The following is a 20,000-nucleotide window of genomic DNA, read 5'->3' as shown; positions in this document are numbered from 1 at the left end:
TGGCTGGCTTGCTGTCTCTCTCTATGTGATTGAATTTATATTTTTTATGTGCGTCTGTCTTTATGTGTTGTATAAAGGACAGGTTGGAAGATTAGGCTTTGCCTAAAACCTTTATCTTTTTGTAATAAAGTTCTGAGTCTGAGTCTCTCTCTCTCTCTCTCTCTCTCTCTCTCTCTCTCTCTCTCTCTCTCTCTCTCTCTCTCTCTCTCTCTCTCTCTCTCTCTCTCTCTCTCTCTCCTTTTGCACGTAGATTTTTTCAAACAGACAAACAGGCAGGTGGACAAACAAACACAAACACTGACACACGGACAGGCAACAATTAGTGTGCCAAACACGGAGTTATTTCTGGCTACACCTGTCAAATGCTTACTCATACCATGACATGTCTTGTTCAATAAAATGAGGTCAATGCAAAAATCGGAGTGGTGAGTTTTGAGACGTATTTGATTAGGCCCCCCCCCAAAATAGGTCTGTTTACGGTAACATAGGCCAAAAAAATAGGGTCGGTAGGTCGGGATTTTTTTTTTCTTCCAAAAAACCATATTTTTACGTTATTTTGCAAAAAAAACCAAGATTTTTTTTTTTTTTCCCCCAAATGCCAAAAAAAGTCTAGGGTCGCGTGAAAAAAATAGGGTCGGTCGGGTTACCGTAAACAGACTATTTTTTTTTGTGCCTTACAATGGACGACGTTTTGTCGCTTGTGGAAGAGTAACTTTCCCTGGTTTTCCTTGCTTTTCTTCACAAACACTGAGTCAAGCGACACGTGCCATTGAAGGCTAGTCACTAGCGATGGTCGTGTCTCTGCACCCGGCGACGGACGATCTGTGCCAGTGGAATCATGCAAACGACTGACACCCCAGTGAGGGATTAGGTCTGATCCGTGCTGTCCGCTTACTATAACGATCTTTTCGTTCGAAAGTACGCACATCGGAGCTGACAATCGTTACTGGTTTGAAAAATGTTTATTCATATTTTATATGTTCAGGAAATGCACATGGACATAATGTGAAAACAATAACCAGCTTACTGTCGTTATTGCGGATGTCAGTGATTGAGTACAGATCGAGTGACCACATGTAGATAAGTCACGTGTTGTTTGACTCACTGTTTTCAAGGAAGGGCAACTCTACCACAATCCATAATTAGCCGACAGGGTTATTTCCGGAATACGTATTTTATGGCTATATGACTAAGTGCCAAAAGGTGCTCACAGAACAGAAGACGACTTTGTTTTACAATAAAAATGTTTCTAAAAACGTGTGTCTGCTGAAAATTGGTGTGTGTGTGGATGAATGTGCGAAGAGATAGTGGACATAATTTCGTGTGTCTGACTTGAACGGTTTTGAAGTTATCTTTGTTTAAAGTCAAAAATAACGCCAAAACCGGCCATCTGAAAAAGGACATCGTGATACCTCGTGTTTTGAATATGCCACAGAAAAATAACAAGAAGCACAAATGAATTGCATTTAGTTTGATTGAATGCCTGAAACATCGCTTTACAGACGAGACCAAACGTCAAATCTAAATCTCGAGAGAATTTTTTTTTTTTCGATAACCGAATTTTAAGGTGTCGCACGCAAGATGATTCGTCATCACGGCATACATTTTTCAATCGCAGATATTTACTAAATTTCTTTTTCAAAAACTCTGGAATTGATGTCGACACGTCAAGCGATAACGGTGTATCAAACTGCTGTCTTTCAAGTAATCCAGCAAAGACTGCAGAACTTTTGAACAGCATTTTTGAAAACGATTTGAAAATTTCGTCATATCTTGCGTGCGACAAAATGTTCGGTAATTAACGGTTATTTTCTTTTAAAAACAAAATTTACATGTACAAAGATCTACTTCATTTACGGAACCACGTGACACATTCTGTGTTCAAAATTTGTGAAGAAATCACGAACCACGATTGCGCTATCAAGTGTTGAAATTATGTCGTCAACATCTTTTCAGATCTTGCGTGCGACACCTTCTTGCGTTCAACATAAAATGTCACTACCTTATCGAGTTTAATGGGTAAAACTAACTATTTGTTGTCTTAGTTTAATCTTCTTAATTAAAAGCGTAATAAAACCGAACTTCTAAGATGAATTTTAATTGAGATTAGCGAAAGAGCGGGCACGCAAGTCGACCTTAAAGTAAAAGAATGATAACACGAGCGTTTGTCGTGTTGTCTTGCGTGCAACACATTGTCCAAAAAGGAAAATGTATATTTTTCTCAGACGTTTTTTAAGTTGAAACCTTGAAACTTCACACACATTTGGGGTTTAATCGCCCCCATGCATGGTAAAAGTCTTGTTGACCCTTGTCAGATTTCAAGGTCACGGCTGGGTCACATGTGGTTCAGAAAACGGATGAAACATATTTTTTCAGAGATTTTTGAAGCTAGAACCTTCAAACTTCAAACAACGCTTTTGCTTAATGATTGTTCAACATGGAGAATTCAAGGTTGATCCTTGAGAAATGTGAAGGTCACAGCAGGGTCTCGTGTGGGTAAAAAAAAAAAACATAACCTTTTTCTCAGAGTTTTTCAAAGCAAGAACCTTGAAAGTTCACATCTTTGGGCTTAATAGCCTCCATACACGGTAAAAGTCTTGTTGACCTTTGTCGAATCTCAAGGTCACATGGGCAAATCAAAAACACGAAAATGCATCATTATCTCAGTTGTTTTTAAAGGGAGAGCCTTCAAACATCACACAACTCTCAACTCCGACTTAAAGAAGTTAAGGTAGATCCTTGTCACATGTCAAGGTCACAGAAAGGTCTCGTACGGGTAAAGCAAACAAAACAAACAGATAATATTCATTTTTTCAGCTTTGTTGTTAGCTAGAATAGAGGCACATGCCACCATTCCATTCAACATGACTCATAGAAATGTATGATGTATGACGTAATTGCATTGTGTGTAATGACGCGGCTGCCTCTGTAGTTATTCCAGCCTTTGAAGAAATGGCGTTTTTCCTTGCTTGGACACATTTTTCCTTTTCTTGGATGTTTCCGGAGTTTGGGTGAGTTTGGTGTATATGGTTGAACACAATTTAAAATTTGCATAAAAGTGTATTAAAATAAACAGTGGTAGCCAGTCTCATCTGTTGTGTCGACAATTTAATCTCTTTTGTGTGACCTCAACTTGACCCCTCTGAATGCTCTCAATCATGGAAATTGACCACACTTTGATTATAACCAAACAACATCAAAACTTTGGAATGTGTGAAGTTTCAAAGGTGTTGCTTAAAAGGCGTTCGTGAAAATGACAATTGTATGTGTCTGACTTCAATGCGACCCCGCTGCGACCTTGACGTTTGATTTTATCAACCAGACTTTCATCATGTGTGAATGACTTCAAACACTATAAAACTAGTTGAAGAAATTGACAATTTTTCAAAGTTTAAGCCAGATGGCACTGCTGTGACCTTGAAATTTGACAAACATTAACCAGGCGGTCACCTTTTTTAGAAAATATCCTTAAAGGATCTTTAACCTCACTGTGACCTTGGAATTTGATGAGGTTTAATTTAACTTGCGTAGTGTGCCAAGTTTCAAGGCCCTAGCTTCAAAAACATATGAGAAAACCTCATTGAAAAATGTATATGTTTGACCTCAACGCGACCCTGCTGTGACCTTGACTTTTTCAACCAGACTTTAATCGTGTGTGAACATTATACACTAGAACTGTGTGTATTTTCAAAGCTCGTGCTATAAACGCGCTGAATAAATTGAAAATATTCCACATTTGGACCAGATGTGACCCCGCTGTGACCTTGAACTTTGACAAAGATTAACAAGCAGGTCACTTTTAATGAGGTTTTATAAAAATGCTGAAAGTATGTGAAGTGTGTAAAGTCTAACTGATCTAGTATTAAAACATGTAAGACGTGACAACGACAATTTTCCAGTTTGCAAAGGAAATTTAACCTCGCTGTGACCTTGAAATTCAATGTTGTTTAATGTGATGTGCACCATACCTGGAGGTCATTATACTTTGGTTGTGTGCCAAGTTTCAAAGCCCTAGCTTTAAAAACGTGCGAGATAACCTTAATGCTATGACTCAGTGCCGTTTTGAATGATATAACGAACAAAATTATCGTTATTTGTAAAATCATTTGGGTAAATTTATCTTTTCTTTTCGTAATTGGGTTCCAGCATCTGTTGTCTTAACAAAAATCACAATATCAGTCGTGTTTGTCAACTTTTATTTTTTAGCCCCTTTGTCCGCTTTTCGTGCGCACCTTTTGGCACTTAGTCATATATATATACTTACTCCTAGCGAGAACTATCTCGTGGGACACGGAATATTCCGTAGAATCCAGCAGTTGGAGATGTTGACTGAACAGCTGACACACGAGACGTGAAGCGTTGCCTAGCAACCCAGAATCCAGAGAGGACACCTGCACTTCCGCCCGAGCCTCGCAGTCAATTCCATCACTCACGTGACCGGATATGGGGCGGAGATTGGAGCCCCCGTCGTTTGCGACGCTTAGTGTCAGTTTTCCAGGGGGGTAACCCAGTTTTGCTGAGCACGAGTAGATTGGAGTTGCGTCCCATGTCTGTGAACTCCATGTTTCCTTTATCGCTGGTTTTGTCGGCAGCTCTGGGATAAGAAGCATTGTTTTGAGAACTTAGAAGTTCATTATAAACTATGCATATAAGTCGAAACACACACACACACACACACACACACACACACACACACACACACACACACACACACACACCAAACAAACTTAAGGCGATAGAAGCACGATCATTTAAACACATTAGCATCACGCCAAGTAGATTTACAGACAAAAAATCCAATTTAAAAAAAAAGTCAATATGAGTACTTTTCGACGATGTTTCTGCAGAAATCAACAGGCCGGCATGTTTATCTAGCTGTGGACAATGACTACGCGTAAAATAATCTACATCACCATCTCTTAAAAAAAAAAAAAAAAGGATGAAATTCATACCCAGTATTCCGACACGACCGAAGTCAGATAACTCCCGTCCGTCCTTCATCTTCAGGCGACACCAGTAGTCTCCCCTGTCTGCGCATGTCACGGAAGTGACGTTCACCACAAGGCCCACACTTTCTGTTGACGTATCGGGAAATGCGAAGATTCTAGGTCGCACGGATTCCGCCACTTCGGGAGAAGTCGGAGAATTCCTTCGGAGTGTTGCGAGAAGGATCGGCGGCTCTTTGGATGTAAAGTTGTCTGGTTTGAATTCCACACTAAGCAACGACCAATCAGATGCGTGTGTGACGTCACAGGCAATGACAAAATGGCCGTCGCTTAGAAAAGGGGTAGTATTCCGAAGAACTACATCTGCACAACAAATAATAATAACAATACAAATATGAAATAAAATTAAAACTGTAACAATCGAAAAATACGTTTAAAATAATATATTGCTCAAAGAAACCGAAGGGTGAGTTTCTTGGTTGCTTAGTTTCTTGGTTGGCTGCCTAAATACCTAGTTGCCTGGTTGGTTGATTGCTTGTGTGCTTGCTTGTTTGATTTTTTGGTTGGTTGTTTGGCTGGTTGGTTGGTTGGTCGCGGGTTTGTTGGTGTGTGTGTGTTTGTGTGTGTATGTGTGTGTGTGCGTGTGTGTGTATGTGAGCGCGTGTGTGCGCGCGTGCCTGCCTTCCGGCGCCCGTACGCGCGCGCATGTGTGTGTGTATAATGTGTGTGTGTGTGTTAGTGCGTGCGTGCGTGTGCGTGTGTGTGCGTGTGTATGTATGTGTGTGTGTACGTGTGTGTGTGAGAGAGTGTATATGTGTGTGTTTTTTTTGTCTATCTTTCTGTCTGAATGACTGTCTGTCTGTATAAGTGTGTGTTTGTGTATTTCCGTGTGTACAGTATGTATGTGTATCTGTGTCTACCTTTGAATCTTGGACTCAGAAAAAGACATACACCTCTCCGTCTCTCTGCACCTGTACCCCACACTCGTACATGGGCGTAACATTGCTGTGGTTGGCATGTTAATACACCGGTGATTTAGCTTTGCTGTTGCTATACCCTCCCCTTTAGTGTAGAGAAGATCAAAGACATGTAAATGTCGAACCGCTTGAGAGTGACATCTACAGGTACCATGTCCACATTGCTCGTTTTGTATGACAGCAATAACGTCAGTAGGTTGACATCAGTTCTTATAATAATTGTGTGTATTGTCATACTAAAGGCTTCTTTGTACGAAACTGCTTACTCTCTCTCTGCTTGCGTGATTTATGGAAATAGTTCCTCCTGACGCATCCACCCCCCAACTGCCCCCCCCCCCCCCCCCACGTCGCCATCTTTCCACCCTACGATGCCTTCCCCTACTATTGTCAATTGTGTGTACGTAAAATAACTTTGTGGCAATCACAACAGTGCATAGTATATACTCTAGAGTTTTATTTCGGGACATTTTTAACTTTTAGAAGGCGATCAGGACTTTTAAGATGTGAAGCAACAAGTAGAAAAAGACAAGATCTGTTAGAACCTTCTTCATTTTACAGTGGTAGACCTAAATATAAAAAGTTTAAAACACGGACAACACCGAGAGAAGTAAGAAAGTAAACACATTTAATTTGCATCTGTTCCGCATAGCTATATAAATATGTTGAAAGGACGTTAAAAACCAACAAACAATCAACCTTCTGCTACAGCTTCCCTCACCCCCCCTCCCCTGCCCCCATACCCCAATAAATGTAAGTCGTGCGACATCCGTGTACCAGTACATCGTCTGCTGCTGTACATGTCACATGACGCGTGCACGTCAAAACAGAGACGGAAAAACATCTGTTTGGCAAGATGACAAATCCGCCAGGGCATAAAGAACGTTCTCCATGACTGACGGCCTGTTGATGATGTCAAGGACCAGTGGTTTTGTGTCCTATGTTAAGTGTGTGGGTGTATGTGTATGTATATTTGTTACTACAGGATAAGCTGTTTGCATGTCTGAATTAAAATGGCATAACTTTAGTTCAGATCGGTTCAGTCCGGTTCAGCTTTGAGCCCTTGTTCATTCAATGGTGTTTTATTATTTCTTTGTTTTTTGCTTTATTTGGTTTTGTTTTGCTTTGTTTCGTTTCGTTTAGTTTTGCAAAGTTATGCTTGGTCACTAAATTAAATGGGCGGGGATGTAGCTCAGTCGGTAGCGCGCTGGATTTATATCCAGTTGGCCGCTGTCAGCGTGAGTTCGTCAGTCCCCACGTTCGGCGAGAGATTTATTTCTCAGAGTCCACTTTGTGTGCAGACTCTCCTCGGTGTCCGAACACCCCCGTGTGTACATGTACACGCAAGCACAAGACCAAGTGCGCACGAAAAAGATCCTGTAATCCATGTCAGAGTTCGGTGGGTTATAGAAACACGAAAATACCCAGCATGCTTCCTCCGAAAGCGGCGTATGGCTGCCTAAATGGCGGGGTAAAAACGGTCATACACGTAAAAGCCGTGGGAGTTTCAGCCCATGAACGAAAAAAACACCCCACCCTAAATTAAATCAATACATACATGTACTGACAGAGACCAGCTTCTTACACGATATTATCGAGATCTGGCCCACCTTGGCATTAACACCCATATTATTCATTTTTTGTTTTTATTTATGTATTTATATATTTATTCATCAGTGTGTGTGTGTGTGTGTGTGTGTGTGTGTGTGTGTGTGTGTGTGTGTGTGTGTGTGTGTGTGAGTGTGTGTGTGTGTGTGTGTGTGTGTGTGTGTGTGTGTGTGTATGTGTGTGTGCGCGCTCGCGTGACTGTGTCACTGTGTGGCTATATGGCTTTATTTTTCTGGCTTATTTTCCTGTCGGTTTCTGCCAGTTTGAAGTCTGGTGTTCTTTCAAGTCTGTGATTGAATGTCTATGAGTAACGGCCAGGCAAAGAAAGAGCGGTTGGTGATGAATAGAAGAACGAGAAAAATTGAGAGAAAAAAACCCACACAATACAGTTCAATATTCACAACAAGAAAACAATCAAAAGCTGACGAAAACAAAACCCCAAAAGAGCATGCCAGAAAATTTAGCACAAAAGCAATTTGCCTAAAACCTGTCACCTTAAAAAAAAAAAAGAAAAAAAGAAAAAAGAAAGACAGAAATGAACACCAAGAAACCTTGCACCATCTTCAAGAAAACTCAAACAAAACATTCTTAATGTGTACACATGCATGTACTATTTTATTGTTTCAAAGCTTTGATTATACGTCAAATACACTTAACTTCGGTTTTTGTTTTTCAACTTCATTAAGTTTTCAGTCATAATAAAGTATATGTGACTAGATATGACACAGAACACATTGATGTAATTAAAGTATCAAGTACACCAATGATATATCTGCAAATTATCACATTGATTTAAATAATATTATTATTTAATATCTGCACATTTTCAAATTAACGACACATACAATATACTTAGGCATGACCAGGGGGCAAAGTTTCTTGTTGTGAGATAAAGAATTGCACATTATAATATCAATCACAAGCACATGATCTTACAGTAGATAATATACTTGTGTGTAAATTTAATCTTAGGTCAAGAAAGCAAAGAAACTGTGAGGTTGCAAAGCCCTTCGAAGGTAAACGCCGTGCTGAAGAAACCCATGCAAGCCAACAGAAAACAAAGCAAAAATAGAAGAGTAAAGAACAAAAAAATTGTTAAAACCAATCAATCCTCGTAGTGTCATTAATATCGGCAGTACAAAGAGCAACTCACTCGTCAAGAGATACTCAGAAGTGTTGTCTATAAAACAAAACAAAACTAATAAAACAATACGTTAAATTTGAAGTTTTTAGTGCACATGTTGCAGTTAAAATCAGATTGATTTTTAGTACAACCTCACAAAACTGTCTGATTATTAGATAATGTTTTAGTTTCTGTCAGTATTAACAAAAGCGAAAGCTGTTAATGATTAATTACCACAAATCTTGCACATTGCTATATTGAGAATTCGTATTTCAGCATGTCAACAGATAAAAGTAGCTGCATGCAGTGAATATCAGGGGCGGATCAGTTCATTTTACGGGGGGGGGGTTTCCCAAAAGTATATTGTGAAGATATGGGTGTGAAGGCGCGAAGCGCCGAGCTGACGGCGCAAAGCGCCTAGCTTGCTAGGGGGGTCCGGGGGCATGCCCCCCCGGAAAATTTTGAAAAAAAGGATGCAAAATGGTGCAATCTGGTGCATTCTGAATCTGAGGATGATCATTACCAGTTTCAGGCAGCAGATTTTGTCACTGATTAATACCCAAAAAAACCACACATTTTTTTTTGGCTGGGAGGGGGGGGGGGGTGGTGTTTCCGGAAACCCCAGAAACCCCCCCCCCTCGTCCGCCCCTGAATATAAACGCACACATTCACTTCTTATCCTGACAAGTATATATCTCACAGAAGTTAAACACTGAAAACTAGAATACTGTCATCTTGTAAATAGGGCGGGAAACATTTTGAACAGCAGACATACAGAGACATGCACACATACTGATTTCACGTATATACAGAAAAAAAAACATCGGCAGAAGACAGAAATCGCTAAAGTTTCAAAATCATACAAGCACCAGTGCCCACAAAGAAAAGAGAGAACAAGGCCAAGTAAATTTTGAATCGCACAACATTGAAAAAGAAACAATGAGCAAATCATGAGAGATACTTTCTTTCCCGTAAAAACTAACGTGTTAAACACCTTACATCTATCCAGGAAGTTTTTACATGTGGTAACAACTACTTTCTGTACATTCCATAAATCTACAGTCTTTTTAGTGCTTTTTGTGCTGAGTTGGAAATTATTGTGCTGGACTAGCTCATTTTGTAATTGAAACTTGTGTCAATGTGCAAAACGGATCCAGCAAAGGAAATCCGAATGTATGCAAATGGCGACACTGCGGAGTTTTAGTGTCTAGGTGGAACGACACTCACATCCCATGTACACTATAAACAGAATTGAACACAATTTGAACACATTTCTGTCACAATGTTTGAACACTTTGTGACACGGTACACAGTTCTTCTAGCGAAAGAGGCACACAAAATAATCCACATAGTATTCAAATGAACACCTGTGAACACAATGTGTTAATAATGTGAACACTATATGTGTGCTACTTTTGCCAGCAGAACTATGTACAATGTCACAAAGTGTTCAAATCTTGTTACAAAAAGATGTTCAAAATATGTTTAATTCTGTTTAGAGTGTAAACGCCCGACAAGCATCCCATGTAGGCCCTATTATCATGAAAAGCCTGACTCGCAACCCATGTAAAATCCTGAACAGAATAATGGTGGTATACATAACCGTTGACACGGGAAAGAAAGTATCCTTTACGGGCAAAAAGAAATAGAATCAAATAATTCACAACGTACTGGGTGGAGTGACAAGTGTGGTGAGTTCAAAATCGGTGACGCCCGCCTGGCTTCCCGATGACCCGTCAGTGCTTGTGGACGCTGAGCTTTTGCCGGGCGACGACGTGGATGAATTCGTACCTGAAAAACAAGGTAAGGGTATTAATGTTAGTGCACTGAGGAGATTGGAAGAGTTTTGCTAAGGCCAAAAAAAAAAAATTGTCTGTTTAGGGTAACATGACCAAAAAAAGTAGGGTCGGTAGGTAGGTAAAGTTTTTTTGTTTTTTTTGGTTTTTTTTTTGTAAATGCTATGTTGGCTGAACATTCACTTCTTATATTTGATGAATACATGTTTCAAAACTAACGTATACATAAAACAGAGAGAAAGGGAGAGAAAGAAACGCCAAATGTCTCTTTTTAGCATTTTTACCTCTTTTTTTTTTTTTTTTTTTTTGAAATCAAAAAAAAGTTTTTGGGTCGGCGCCAAATCGATAGGGTCGGTCGGGTTACCCTAAACAGACAATTTTTTTTTTTGGCCTAAAATTACCGAGCACGAACAGAGGCGAACAATGTGAAAGAAAAATGTGCAAAGAATGTCCACATGGTGTAATTCTTACAGTTTATGTTTTACAGTTGAAATATGTCAAACAATTAAAACATCCTGTCTTTGATAAGCAAACAAACGTTCTATAAAGAAATATATTTTGCAGGAAAATCAAAACATTGATAAAACTGTGATGGTTTCATGGTTTTGCTAGTCCAACAACTTTAGTGCAGGACTGAGAAGCGTAACTCGCAGCCCTACATTGAATGATTGTTCTTCATTAAACCTGTTTATGTCGTTTTTGTACGGTGGTCGCCCCCCGCTTTTCAGACACCACACCCCCCCTCCCGCTATGAGACTCATTCCCTTTTTTAAGACCCTGATTTTTGGTTTTTAAAAAGATATCTTATTCATAGCCTCTGTGAAAGTACACCGATTTGTAAAACTCCCTCCTTTTTAAGAAATGATTATCTGAGATGCTTAAATGTCTTAACGGGGGATACCACTAAACACACACACACACACACACGTACACACACACGTACACACGTACATACACACGCACACACACACGCACGCACGCGCACACACACACACACACGCACGCGCACACACACACAAACACACACACATTCACGCACGCACGCACGCGCACACACACACACACACGCACACACACACACACACACACACATATATACACACACACACACACACACACACACGCGCGCGCGCGCGCAGGCACGCGCGCACACCCACACACACACACACACACACACACACACACTGACACACACACACACACACACACGATAGTTGATAACAATTAAGTCACCAAGTTCATTTACCTTCAACCACGGGCCGTGGAGGCAGCTCTCGAACTCGTGTGAAATCCAGATCAACGTTGATGCAGTCCGAACAGACGACAAACTGTCCCATCTCTCGCGCGTCACTCTGCTTCCATTGGCTGGCGCGCTCCGCAGAACTGATGACGTTTTGCACAACACCGCTGTCCTTCACCTTGCCCGTGTCTAAGAACAGCAACTCTGCGCTAGTTATGATGCTGCCAGAGCTGTGTGGCAGAAAACAAGGACAAAAACAGCTTAGTTAAAGGTGAGGGTTGTTGTCGTTGTTGTTGTTGTTGTTGTTTTTGTTGATGTTATTGTTGTTGTTCTTGTTGATTGTAGCGTAGGGTGTGATATTAAACAAACCTGTCTAAAACATTCTCACCCTACCCACTTCACGAATCGCTTCTCGATTATTTTAAGATCTTTTATTGATGATTACAAATATTGGCTCGTTTCTTTTACGTATATGCGTTCATAGTCACTTCATCGACTACTTGTTTTCCTTTTATCTCCGTTTCATTATCAGATCACATGTATCACTTATCGTTCTGTCCTCGTTCACGCGAAGCCATTAGAGTTGAACAATCTCTCGAATGCGTGAATACGCTGTCGCAACTCGAGCTTGTTTGCATTGACTGAGAACTGTGCGGGACGTCGGACATCCATCAACAGGTTACGACGTGGGACTGATAATACTGGCAATCGGGACCGCAGTTCTCAGGAACGTCATAAGTAGGAATAAGAACTTCATCCTTCTTCCACCTTGGATTGGATCAGCATGCCGCTGGACCGATGTTGCAACAATAATTGTTTACGTTTCCACGCTTTCCAAAGCACGCACAACAACTATGTCATCAACTCCATGTTGATCAACGCATCCAGTCGTGGTAGTCAATAATACGTCACAGCGCAACGAGTTACGTCATCAAATGACGACGATCCTCTCGGCATCTCGGTTCACTCAAACCTTCCGGAACATGACCAAGACTAGGAAAGTCCTATTTTGTTACAGAACCCCATGGAATAAGATAAAATTCCCAATTTAATCTAAAATAAAACACAATAGGAATTTCTGATAAACACAAACAAACTGTGTTATCATGCCTTTAAATTGCCGAACACAATAACCTGTTTTACAGGGCCTTTAAGTTGCAAAAACAAAACAAGATGGTAATCGCTCGATTTGGACGGCTAGACACATTTCTAGCCTGACTCGTGGTATGTGGCTCGACTCAGATAGTCGGCACCATGATTATCTTTGCCTGGGATGACTCTCACAGAGAAGTTGTATGGTTGCAACTGGAGAGCCCACCTCATCAACCTTGGGTTCGTGGGTTGCTTCTGCAAACACTTCAAGGGCTGATGATCGGTTTCCAGAGTAAAACGCTTGCCATAGAGAAACCTCTCGAACTTGTCGATCCCCCACACTGTTGCGAGGCATTCTTTCTCCACAGTGGCGTATCTGGATTCTGCGCCCTTCAACTTCCGACTTTGGTAGGAAATTGGACGTAACTGTCCGTCTTTTTCCTGCATGAGGACTGCGCCGATGCCACGATCAGATGCATCCGTCCTGACCACGAATTCCTTCGTGTTGTCGGGCATGCACAAGATTGGGGATTCACAAATCTTGTTTTTCAGTTTCTCAAAACTGTCTTTGCTGGAGTCATTCCACCTCAGTTTCTCTGGGTGGTCTTTTTTCGTCATGTCAGTTAGAGGGATTGCGATGGAAGAGTAGGATTCTATGTACTGTCTGTAGAAACCTGTCAATCCCAAAAAAGAACGCAGTTCCTTCTTTGTGGTAGGAGGGGCGGCCTGTCGAATCTTTTCGACTTTGTCGCTCTCTGGCCATCTTTTCCCATTGCCAATTTCATGACCGAGGTACGGGAGTTGGTCAAACCCCACGTAACATTTGGATGGTTTCGCAGCTAAGTTTGCCTCTTTCAGCCGCTGCAGAACTGCTCTCAGCGCAACCAAGTGCTCTTCCCATGTTTCCGTTGCGATCAGGATATCATCCATGAAGTGGTGAACATCCTGTCGTCTGATGGGACCTAGTAGTTTGCGCATCATTCGATTGAAAATCCCGGTTGCGGTTTTCAAACCGAATGGAAGATTCACCCATCGGAATTGTCCTTTTGACGTGGTGAATGCCGTCTTGTTTCTGTCTTCTTCCTCTAAAGGAATTGCCCAGTAGCCTTTCGTTAGATCCAGTTTTGTGAAGAACTTTGCCTTGCCCAAACTCTGAAATAGATGTTCTACGTCAGTGATGGGTTCGGCGTCGAACACTACTATGTTGTTCAATCCGCGTAGATCGCAGCAAAAACGGTATTTTCCGCCTTTCTTCTTCACGAGAACGATGGGCGAGTTGTATGGTGAATTTGCGGGCTCGATGACACCGAGTTTGAGCATCTCATCGATTTCCTCTTCAACAGTTTTCACCATGGCATGGGGAATTGGACGAGGTCTAACAAACACTGGTTTTGACTCAGAGACCCTTATTTGTGCTCGCTCCAGATTGGTTGTAAGAGGGACATCAGTGAAATTTCCCTCAAACTCCTGACAGATCTCGGACACCTCTTTCTTTTTTTGCTCGGATAGCTTTTCTGAGAACTGCACATGGTCGACATTTTCAGATCGAACGGTTTCCAGCAGAGGAAGTGTTCGCTGGGCGTCTGCCTGAAAAATGTCATCATCCATGGTGTTATCTTCTTCGATAACTACTGCCACATGTTCGTCTTCAACAGGATCAACTTCAGGATCGTCCTCGCTTGAGGCTGTAGCGTCAATGTGATTCTCATGTTCACGTTCGACGTACTCTTTCATTAGGTTGATGTGATACACTTTCCTTTTTGATCCAATCTGGATCCTGTAATCACAGCGGTTGATCTTCTCGATGACCTCGTAAGGTCCCCTCCAAGCGAGTTCTAGCTTGTTGAGTTTCAAAGGACACAACAAGAGTACTTTCTTTCCAACTTCAACCTCGCGAGGGACGGCCTTTTTGTTGAAGTACTGTGCTTGCCTTCGGGATGCTTTCCCGAGATTGGCTTTGGCTATATTGCATGTCTCTTCGATTTTGTTCCTCAAATTGACTACATGCTCTGCTGTGGTCTTCACCTCCTCTGAGAGGTTCTCCTCTGTCCATGTTTGACGAAGGATTTGCATGGGTCCTTTAATGGTGCGGCCATAAAGGAGCTCGAATGGTGAGAAACCCATGCTCTCTTGGGGAGCTTCGCGATAAGCGAACAACAACGCCGGAATAAATGTATCCCAAAGTCGAGGTTGTTCGATCGCTAGTTTCTTCAGCATGCTTTTGAGGGTGCCGTTGAAACGCTCCACCAAACCGTTGGCTTGTGGGTGAAATGGCGCAGTCATTTTGTGCTTGATCATCAGAAATGTATTCACCTCTTTCATCAAGTCACTTGTGAACTGTGTTCCTTGATCGGTGATAATTTCGTCTGGGATGCCAAGTCTCGTCCACATCTCCCACAACGCATTAGCTACTGTTTCGGCTCTGATGTTTTTCAGCGGAGTAGCTTCAGGGTAACGCGTGGCATAGTCCATCATGACCAAGATATATTGACTCTTGGTTTCGGACATGGGAATGATGGGACCAACAATGTCGACCGCTACTCTTTTGAATACTGGGCCGACTGATGACATGTACCCCAGAGGAACTTTCTTTGCACAGCTTTTTGGTGCAGCTCTCTGACAAATGTCACACGAAAGGCAGTGACGCTTGACGTCGTTGGAAAGACCGGGCCACCAGAATTCAATTTTAATTCTGTCACTGGTTTTCTTCTGGCCCAAATGACCTGCCATAGGGTGGTCGTGACTGAATGAGAGCACTTTTGCTCTGAAGGACTTTGGAACAACTACCCTATTTTTCTCCACTGCCAATCTGTCTAGACTGGATCTGTACAAAATGCCATTTTTGTACAGGAATTTCGCCCCACCGGATATTTCGCCGGTTTCCGCAAATTTCCGTGCACTGGTCAAAGTCACATCTTCACGCTGTGCTTTGCGGAGATCTTCAGGTGTGAGTAATGGGACGTTTTGCTCACATCCAGAAGAAGTACTCGGGAGAGGCTGAGACTGTTCTCTCGCTTCTTCTTTGGTTGTTTTGCGTGTACTGACCGCTGCCGCTACTTCTTTTGCGTACCACTCTGGGTCTCGCACTGGGTACAAAGGAGTCTTCTTCTTCTTACCCATCCCGTACCATTTCCCAATGAGTACAGGATAAACCGGATCTTCAAGGACAGTGACTTCCGATCGACATTCAAAATACGGAGAGTCAATGTGCATGATTGCTACTTTGCACGTTCTCTTTGTGCCTTTCTCGGCCAACATGGTTTCTTTACATTTGGTCGTGTAGCTACTTTCTGGGACTAGTTTGGAACTCACCATGATGCCAGTGCATCCAGAATCTCTAAACGCTTTGACGATCTGACCGTCAAGTTTGATCCAAACTTCTTCCGAGAAATTCTTATTTTCGCACGTCGAGCACAACTTGTCTAGTTTCTTTGAAACTTCGCTTTCCTCGTCCTCTTCTTGAACTGCCAAGGTATTTCCGGGTTTTGCCTTCCTTTTTGAGCACTGCATCGCGAAATGAGACGGAGATTTGCAGATAAAGCAAACCCCGGCGGCTTTTAACTTTGCTTTCTCAGCGTCACTGAGTGTTTTGCCGTGGGTTTTCTGCTCCCCTGAATTACCTTGTTTTTCCTTATCTTGCGCGCCTTGCTTGTGTTCATGACGACGGGTTTGGTAACCATTTCCATTGGAATGGGAACTATTTCCCTGTCGCACCGCGGGTTTGGAATTACTTCTGTTGAGTTCATATTCCATGGCAACTACACCCATCTCTTTGGCTGACTTTGGCTTACGATCTTTGATGTGGATCGCGAGTTCAGGAGAAAGTGTATTGAACACCTGCTCTCTGAGAAACAGATCTTTGACATTTTGTACACTGTCGTCACAGTGGTCTAGTTCGATCCATTTTGTCAGATATCTATCTAACCGTGCGATGTGCTCTTTGTACGTTTCAGTAGCATCGCGTTTGGAGTTTCGGAACTTCTTCCGATACTCTTCCGCATTGAGTTGAAAACCTTCAAACAACGCGTTCTTCATGACCTCGTAATCGCGCATATCTTCATCGGAAAGTTTGGAATAAATAATTCTGGCCTTTCCTTTTAGAAAGTATACTAACCTTGATGCCTTCTTCTCTTCCGACAACTGACGATCACTGGCGTAGTGTTCAAACTGCTGGAACCAAGACTCTATGTCATCTTTGTCGTCGAGGAAAGGAATCTTAGGTATGAAGTCGTCATCGTCTCTTCGTCTGTCTCTTGAGTGGCTATTGTTGTTAGCATTAATTTGACCCTCTGTCTGAATGCGTAACTGCTCAAGTTCGAATTGACGATTTCTTTCTCTCTCTCTTTCTTCTCTCTCTCTCTCTTCTCTTTCTCTTTCTCTCTCTCTCTCTTCTCTTTCTCTCTCTGCTGCTGCGGCTGTTGTTGCCGCTTCTTTTACGAAAAGTTGCAGCTCTTTTCCCTCCAAACCCATCTCTTTCCCAGCTTCAATTAACTCCTTCAAAAGAGAAGTTGAAGATTTTGGAGGGAGTATGTTGCTTATTACAACATTCTGCGCATTCCTGCGCGAACTGGATGATCTGGTTTCTTCAACCATATCATTTTGATTTGGCTCTGTATCGAGCTCACTCGGATCTCCCACAGCACTCATGCTGCGAAGATTGTGCGTGCGTGATGTTTGCATTTAAACGTCACGATTGTCAACTTGTCACTGAACCACGAAATGAATATATACTCTCCCGAAGAAAAGGAGAGTTCCTAATCTGTCTTTTACTAAATCAATACAAGTCACGCTATTTGTATTAGATAGCAAAGAATCAATTAGTTTGCATTTCGATCTGAATAAGTTGGCACCTTAGAATCTACTCATTTATCGCTTACTCGATAACTAACACAATGAGTCATTGATTCTACAGTAAAATGTCTCAACACTTTACTCCCACGAGTGTATTCTCTAAATATAAATCGCGTTTTATATAGAATAACTCGTTATACTCTCTATGGTTCGAATCTCGGCTTATTATCCTATCAACGTTGTAGTTGAATTAACCAACCAGCCACTCAACATTGAAATCATCGTGATCTGTCATTGACATAGGAACTGAAGCTATCAAACAGAGTATGTCCAGGTAAACCGTCCGCCGATTTTACCTGCCCGTAATTCGTTCTACTCTCTATGGTTCGAATCTCGGCTTATTATCCTATCAACGTTGTAGTTGAATTAATCAACCAGCCACTCAACATTGAAATCATCATGATCTGTCATTGACATAGGAACTGAAGCTATCAACCAGAGTATGCTCAGGAAAACCATCTGCTGATTTTACCTGCCCGTCCAACGGTTTTTCTTTCTCAAGAGAAGACAATTACCCTTACGTAATACGTCCTACCCTTGCCAACCACTCACAGTGAAACGTGAATCAATGTGAAACAGTGGTTAAACAAGTATTATGTGAAAGAATAATACTTTTCTTCTTTTTTTTTTATAATGCAGCGAAGAACTCCGGTTTCCGCATTAGCGTTTACAGATTTATTTGGCTGTGCGACGCCAACACACAGACTAGCTTTTTTATGTTCTTTACTGACGTGTGAAGCTTCCTAACACACGTCGGAAAATAGATGAAGTTCTTTATAAATCACTTTATGAACGAACAGACAAACAATAAGATAATTTCACAGGAGATAAAAAAAAATGCTATTCAAACAATTTGGAATAGAATTTTGGAAATTTTGAATAAGCTGGATTATGCAGCTTATATCCCTGACGTAATGCCCCCAAACTTGTAGCGTAGGGTGTGATATTAAACAAACCTGTCTAAAACATTCTCACCCTACCCACTTCACGAATCGCTTCTCGATTATTTTAAGATCTTTTATTGATGATTACAAATATTGGCTCGTTTCTTTTACGTATATGCGTTCATAGTCACTTCATCGACTACTTGTTTTCCTTTTATCTCCGTTTCATTATCAGATCACATGTATCACTTATCGTTCTGTCCTCGTTCACGCGAAGCCATTAGAGTTGAACAATCTCTCGAATGCGTGAATACGCTGTCGCAACTCGAGCTTGTTTGCATTGACTGAGAACTGTGCGGGACGTCGGACATCCATCAACAGGTTACGACGTGGGACTGATAATACTGGCAATCGGGACCGCAGTTCTCAGGAACGTCATAAGTAGGAATAAGAACTTCATCCTTCTTCCACCTTGGATTGGATCAGCATGCCGCTGGACCGATGTTGCAACAATAATTGTTTACGTTTCCACGCTTTCCAAAGCACGCACAACAACTATGTCATCAACTCCATGTTGATCAACGCATCCAGTCGTGGTAGTCAATAATACGTCACAGCGCAACGAGTTACGTCATCAAATGACGACGATCCTCTCGGCATCTCGGTTCACTCAAACCTTCCGGAACATGACCAAGACTAGGAAAGTCCTATTTTGTTACATTGATGATGATGATGATTTTGTTGTTGTTGATGTTATTGTTGATGTTATTGTTGTAACCGTGTGCCGAAACACTACGATCACCTCGGGAGGCGAAGTGCAATCAAACAGGATTGAAAATGTTAGGGCTAATTTCTTAGCCCTATAAAAACTGTTATGCAAACCAGAAGGTTTCCATGAACATACAGACAATCGGAAACCACCAGACCCCATCACAAACAAAATTCCACAATCCACCGGTGTTGACTTAAAAGCCAACAACTCGGGTGCAGAGTCTGCTGTGAAAGGAGCGGTAGCCTCCCCTGTCACATTGTTATGGTTGTTGTTGTTGTTGTTGTTGTTGTTGTTGTTGTTGTTGTTGTTGATGTTAAAGGATTTCGGACATCCCAGGACTTTCTAGTCTTTGCAACAAATACAAAATGCAGTGTGTTCAGTTTCATTCTGTAAGGACAGCAGAATGACTAAATGTATTCATATTACTTTAAACGACGTGATTTGTATTGTATACTATCGATTTCAAAAACTTGATGATGCTGTACCTATCCGTTAAACCCAGAATAATATTTTTAAGGTTTAGCTTTGAATGCTGTGTTGGATCTCTCATTGGACACTTTTGAAATAAATTATTTTGATGAAGCCTCCGTGAAAGTAAAGTGTCGTTTTGAAAATATTGAAATAATTAAAGCAATAGCACAGTGCCTCTCATGGTAAAGTGTCTCTCAGCACATCCGTTGCAAAGATGACTTTTTCGGCAAGTTAATCATTCTC

The 20,000-nt window shown here is 41.6% G+C and overlaps 1 protein-coding gene and 1 long non-coding RNA gene across 3 annotated transcripts in view; both read right to left on the bottom strand.

Moving 5' to 3' along the window:
• Positions 1-20,000, bottom strand: part of LOC138983859 (uncharacterized) — a 410,309-nt gene that overhangs the window by 148,775 nt on the left and 241,534 nt on the right. The gene's annotated exons all lie outside the window — the stretch shown is intronic.
• The window catches only part of LOC138983831 (uncharacterized), a 45,653-nt gene that overhangs the window by 3,787 nt on the left and 21,866 nt on the right, over positions 1-20,000 (bottom strand). For both annotated transcript variants that reach the window (XM_070357166.1, XM_070357165.1), the window contains exons 6-9: positions 11,694-11,917; positions 10,323-10,442; positions 4,953-5,309; positions 4,265-4,594 (exon numbers count right to left, since the gene is read on the bottom strand). In XM_070357166.1, the coding sequence (XP_070213267.1) occupies positions 4,265-4,594; positions 4,953-5,309; positions 10,323-10,442; positions 11,694-11,917 (1,031 nt within the window). The remainder of the gene's footprint in view (positions 1-4,264; positions 4,595-4,952; positions 5,310-10,322; positions 10,443-11,693; positions 11,918-20,000) is intronic.

This window comes from Littorina saxatilis, linkage group LG13, assembly GCF_037325665.1.
Source record: "Littorina saxatilis isolate snail1 linkage group LG13, US_GU_Lsax_2.0, whole genome shotgun sequence".
NCBI lineage: Eukaryota > Metazoa > Mollusca > Gastropoda > Littorinimorpha > Littorinidae > Littorina > Littorina saxatilis.
The sequence above is the reverse complement of the archived record's forward strand: the minus strand, read 5'-3'. Positions and strand labels throughout refer to the sequence as shown.